Below are 6,000 nucleotides of genomic sequence, written 5' to 3'. Positions count from 1 at the left end.
CGGAGGGAAGGTGGGTGGAGGGGTGGCTGCAATGGGTGAAAGGGATTAAGGGCACACTTACCTTTTTTTTTTTTAAATTTTTTTTTTAATGTTTATTTATTTTGGGGACAGAGAGAGATAGAGCATGAATGCGGGAGGGGCAGAGAGAGAGGGAGACACAGAATTGGAAGCAGGCTCCAGGCTCTGAGCCATCAGCCCAGAGCCTGACGCGGGGCTCGAACTCACGGACCGCGAGATCGTGACCTGAGCTGAAGCGGGACGCTCAACCGACTGAGCCACCCAGGCGCCCCAAGGGCACACTTATCTTGATGAGCAGTGAGTAATATATGGAACCGTTGGCTCACTATATTGTACACTTGAAACTAATACGACACTGCATGTTAACTACACTGGAATTAGAATTAAAAAAATATGATAATTGGTGAAGTCACAAAGGAGGTAATATTTGAGCAGATATGTGAATGTATCAGTTTGCCAAATTGACAGGCGGGGGGGGGGGGGAAGTGTTCAAGATAGTAGGTTTAAGCGCAAGTAAGTGTTTGAAGAATATGAAGAACAGAATTCCGGAATGAGAAATAGTTGAGGATTACTGAAATTTTAAGTGAAAGTTTGCTGTTTTTCTTTTTGTCTGTTTTTCTATCTTAAATATTTTCCTATGGTTCTAATATCAAGACATATTTTAAAAAATTTTTATGTTATATATGTTTTAAATATATATTTTTTCTATTGATAGACGTTCATGTTGTTTCGTAGTTTTCACTATTACAAACAATGCTGTAATAAACATTGTCCCTACTTTTCTGCACGTGTAAGAATGTCTCTAAAATAAGTATTCGTGGATTTACTAAATTGAATGTTATTTACAATATTTTGATCAATTCTGCTAAATTTCACTTCATTCTTGGTACCAGTATTTGACAGTAGCTGATTTCCCACATCCTTGACAGGGATACATCATAAGGCTTTTTGAATTTTAAGATTATCCCTTAGCTACGTAGACAATTAAGGACCCATTTTCAGGGGCGCCTGGGTGGCGCAGTCGGTTAAGCGTCCGACTTCAGCCAGGTCACGATCTCGCGCTCCGTGAGTTCGAGCCCCGCGTCGGGCTCTGGGCTGACAGCTCGGAGCCTGGAGCCTGCTTCCGATTCTGTGTCTCCCTCTCTCTCTGCCCCTCCCCCGTTCATGCTCTGTCTCTCTCTGTCTCAAAAATAAATAAAAACGTTAAAAAAAATTCAAAAAAAAAAGGACCCATTTCAACCAGTCAAGATAAGGAAGTGGTTAAGACCACTCTTGTATTGGAGTTCGTATCTTAGTTTTGACATTTGCCACCCACGTTGAACAGTTTCTAAGCGATAGTGTTGAGGCAAGTTTACCTGTGGAGTGTACAAGAAACATATTTATGGAAAGAATTCAGTTGGATTTATCATTATAGGACTGGGAGCAAATAGCGGGCATTAAATAACAGTTCATCATTCTTCGCGAATTTGTCAGGAATTGAGGGTCCCATTTAAGAGTTTAAGAGGTTCACATTTTCCAGAAAGATAACCAGAATGCACATCGGAAGTGCGGCAAACTATTTCAACAAGTGCTTTTAATCCGAGATTAAAAGGTGCTATCAGGGAACTCATCAGGCTGGGCATTTTAAACGTTGAGACGCTGGAGGATTAAAATCCACCACGTCTACGACTGGGTCATACATTTACCATAGGTACCCAGTTTGAGATTACCGACGGGCAGATACCCCTTTTTTGCCAGGAAACTACGGCTAAATAGTGACTTCTGTCAGAAAAAAAATCCTCCAGATTCCAACACAGTCCGCCTCCTTCCTAAACACTGCAGGAACCTGCCAGCCGCAAGATGGCGATTACCCCAACCACCTTTCCGAAACGGAGATTTCCATAACGCGAATCGCCGCGCCCTGGAAAGGAAGTTTTGCCATTACCCAAGATGGCGAACTGCGCAGCTTCACGGTTTCCAGCTTTCAATATGGCTTCCCCAACCCGCACCACCGGAGGTTAATCTCAGGAACCAAACTAAACTCGCGCGGAAGTAGCGTCAGCGGAAGTTGCGCCTGGCCCAACTTCCCACCCCCCCCTACGCCCGCCCCCGTTCCTACGCCCCGCCCCCGGTGGCGCGGAGTGCAGAGCCAAGATGGCGGCGGAGTTGGAGTACGAGTCTGTTCTGTGTGTGAAGCCCGACGTTAGCGTCTACCGGATCCCTCCCCGGGCTTCCAACCGCGGTTACAGGTACTAGCCCCGAGGCTCTGCAGTACACGCATACCGGGTCGGGGATGACAGTGTCCTCCTCAGGTGGCACGCTGCGAGTCCCCGCCACTGCCACCTCTGAGTTGTCACTTTGCTAGCCTCCCCACCAGGGTTGTTCTCGCCCCGTCCTCCTGTTCTTTTCCCACTGTGGCATGCCAGCCTGGTTTCCGCCGCTTAAAAAAATTTACCATCTGCGTCTTCCCACCCCTCCTCCCTTGGGCCCTTCGGGGTTACCCATCTGCTCCCCATCATACCCATCCCGTCGTGCCTGCTCCATCGCCTGTCACCTTTGGTTCGTTCTTTCTTGCGTCCTTCGGTTTCTCCTCCTCGTCGTACCCCCTCCTGACCTCCCTGTCTCTCATAAACATTTCCAGTACCCCGTGCATAATGGTGGGTAATCATCGTGTCGGCCGCTCTCTAGGTGATGTGATTTAATCTTTTGTGCCAGTCTTGCCACCAAGCATGATCCGCCGTTTGGTTTTCCTTTCACTTCTTTTGCTAGTGGGCAAAGGTTATGATGGTAGGTTTTCCAGTGGTTGTCCATTCTGTTTGTTTTTTTCCAGTACATTTTCTTGATGATTACATGGTATTTTCTATTTTCCTTTCCTCCCTTCTTAATCTCTCTCATAGCCTTTCTCTCCAAAGTTAATGCAGCATTTTCTCTGTAGGGCTAACCAACCACCTTGTGATCGCGTGTCGGTGAGGTTCTGAGGATGCTCTAGGCAGTCATGAAGTCATGTAGTGGAAGGAGTTAACACGTTAACCGGGTTACATATTCAAAAATACGGGTATGAACCCTGACAGTTTAACAGCTGTATGATTTGGGACAGATCGCTTAATCTCTGCAAGCCTCAGTTTTCTCATCTGTAAAGTAGAAAAAAAAAAAAGTGATCAGAAAACCTGCTCTGGTTCTGTACCTCAGAGAAGTTTTTGGAGGGTTACGTGACATAATATAAGAAATGTGAAAAAATTTAGGAAACAGGAAAGCAGCATATTAAATACAAGGCACTGTTCTTACCCCTCTCTCGTCCACCTCACCATCATGATTTTCCTCTTGGCATTTATCATTGCTTTGGCTCTTGTCCTCCTCCTGTGGCCATTAGCTTGCCTCCTTACTGGGGTTTCATTCATCATGGATCACTCTCTTCGTGCTTGCTGACCTGTGCACTGGACATTGTGGGTTGCACGTTTTGGCGGAGGTGGTCCTAATTCCAGTTTTTCAGTCAGGCCCCAAATCGACCACGAATAGGAATCTACGTGCTTTTCGATGGTAGTTACTGGTAGTGGTGTGTGAGTCAGCAGGGACATCTGCTGCTTTGGGCTTCCCGAAGGAGTGACCCTGCCATTCTGGCTTAGGTACGCTCTGTGCGGGCCTCCGTAGCACCACTGCTGATCTCTGTCCTAGTGCTCTTCCTTCTGTATTGTAATTGATTGTTCCGTCTGCTGTTTCTCCAGGCTAGCTGTGAACAACTTGAGGTCTTTTCTAAGTTTATAGTATCAGGGTCTAGTACAGTGTCCTGCACATAGCGGGCACTCTGTAAACTTGGGAGAAATTAGTAGATTCCACTTCATCACATAAATTAGCAGTGATTGAACTGTTCAGTAGTTAAGACTTCCGAAAGGGTATGATACATCATAAAGTGGGGTTCTCTTCTCTTTCTTCTACTTTAAGCTTTTTCAACGACCTTCCTCCTCTCACCCACCTGCATTCTCGACTTTCACTTCCTAGTTTATCCACAGCCTTTTATCTGCATGTCAGTTAACTGCACTGAGCCATCAAAACAATTTCTTAATTTTCCTCTATTTCTTGTTGTCTGTGTTTTCTATGCTTGTTATTGACATTTCTTATCCTCAAGAGGCATTTTATCATTAGCCACTCTTAGTATAGTGAGTGAAGAGAGCTGAACTAAGTGTGCATCGAGATTCCCATTTATTTGCTGGGTTACTCTTGGCAAGACACCTAACTCTTTTTAATTTTTTTTTATTTTTTAATTTTTTTAATGTTTATTTATTTTTGAGAGAGACAGAGATGGAATGTGAGTGGGTTAGGGGCAGAGAGAGAGGGAGACACAGAATCCGAAGCAGGCTCCAGGCTCTGAGCTGTCAGCGCAGAGCCTGACGCGGGGCTCGAACTCACAAACCATGAGGTCGTGACCTGAGCCGAAGTCGGACGCTCAACTGACTGAGCCACCCAGGCGCCCCACACCTCTCTTGAACTGTAGTTTCCTCATTTGTAAAAATGGATATCCTACTACTTACCTTGCAGTATCCTTTCACTTAATTTTCATAGGAATAGGCATAATGCTTGGCACGTAATAGGTACTTGATAAATGTTACTTTTATGCCTTTTTGTCTGCCTAATCTTGTTTACAGAACCCACTTTACAGTATGAGCATGACTTATTCTTTAGGCTGCCTTTAAAGGAAAAATTGGGATTTTTAGGAAGCAGGAGGGAATACTTTGAGTGATTAGTAAGATTGAGGGAATGAATGACTTTGATTCACGTAGTGTAAGCTGTTGCTTCCCAGACTTTCTCTGACAATTTAGATCGATGAGAATGTTACAAATGATTAGAAAATGGTTTCCCAACCTATGAAACTGTTGTTATATTCATCACTGCCCTTCTCCTCAGCTAAATCATTAGTAAACTCAATAGTCTGTTTAATGTAATGAGAAGAATGCTGGACTTCGAAGTTAGGCATTACTTCCTGTGTTACTATTCTTCATTGAGACGGACAGAGATGGTAGGCTTTCCATGCCTATTCCAGATGGTTGCTGTAAGGGTTTATTACTGACGTCAATGAAAATTTGTGAAGTCAGTTCAGAAGACCAGCGAAACCAAGAGCTCCTCGGGCTAGGTCTTGGGAATGGGAAAGCAATGAAGGCTCAGGGCTGAGGGAAATTGCTGCTGGGGATATCCATTCACTTACTGAGGATTTGTTAAATATTGGCCACTAGACACACAAGATAAATAAGTCAAGGAACCTGTCCCAGGAAACACATCTAGTAGGCTTGTTCCTGATATATTCAGTACACAGTGTTTAGCTCATGGTGTGATGGTAGAATAAGTAATGACTTCTTAAAAAAAATTAAAACTCAGGGACCTTTAGAGCATTATAGTGTGGATCAGATTCAAGTACTTGAGGCACGGCATTAAGAGATGAGGGCATGACAAGGATTTATAAATCCTGTTCAAAACCTGTGCTAATTTTCATTTTTTTTTTCCTTTCCACCTTTGCTTCTTGTTTAGATATATTTTACTGTTACCTTTCTGCCTTGCAGGTATTAGTCTTCAGGTTTCTGAGGGATGAGGTTTTTTATTTAAAGATTTTATTTATTTATTTTTTAATTATTATTTTTTTAAGTTTATTTATTTTTGAGACAGAGAGAGACAGAGCATGAACGGGGGAGGGTCAGAGAGAGAGGGAGACACAGAATCAGAAGCAGGCTCCAGGCTCTGAGCCATCAGCCCAGAGCCTGACGCGGGGCTCGAACTCACGGACCGTGAGATCGTGACCTGAGCTGAAGTCGGACGCTTAACCGACTGAGCCACCCAGGTGCCCCAAAGATTTTATTTTTTTTTAATTTTTATTCTTTTTGAGAGACAAAAAGAGAGAGAGCACGGGATAGAGGCAGAGGGAGAGAGAGAATCCCAAGCAGGCTCTGCCCTCAGTGTGGAGCCCCATGCGGGGTTCGATCTTGTGACCGCGAGATCACGAACGCAGCTGAAATTTAG

At 44.4% G+C, this 6,000-nt stretch overlaps 1 protein-coding gene across 3 annotated transcripts in view; it reads left to right on the top strand.

The window, feature by feature from the left end:
• The first annotated feature begins 2,149 nt into the window (after window positions 1–2,149).
• Window positions 2,150–6,000, top strand: part of NECAP1 (NECAP endocytosis associated 1) — a 43,848-nt gene continuing 39,997 nt past the window's right edge. For all 3 annotated transcript variants that reach the window (XM_047065431.1, XM_047065429.1, XM_047065430.1), the window contains exon 1: window positions 2,150–2,246. In XM_047065431.1, coding sequence (XP_046921387.1) covers window positions 2,152–2,246 — 95 coding nt within the window. In that variant the 5' untranslated portion in view covers window positions 2,150–2,151. The remainder of the gene's footprint in view (window positions 2,247–6,000) is intronic.

Source organism: Lynx rufus, unplaced genomic scaffold, assembly GCF_022079265.1.
Source record: "Lynx rufus isolate CCGP_SWC_20201006 ecotype Redwood Valley unplaced genomic scaffold, mLynRuf1.p SCAF_7, whole genome shotgun sequence".
In the NCBI taxonomy this organism is placed as follows: Eukaryota; Metazoa; Chordata; class Mammalia; order Carnivora; family Felidae; genus Lynx; species Lynx rufus.
The sequence above is the reverse complement of the archived record's forward strand: the minus strand, read 5'-3'. Positions and strand labels throughout refer to the sequence as shown.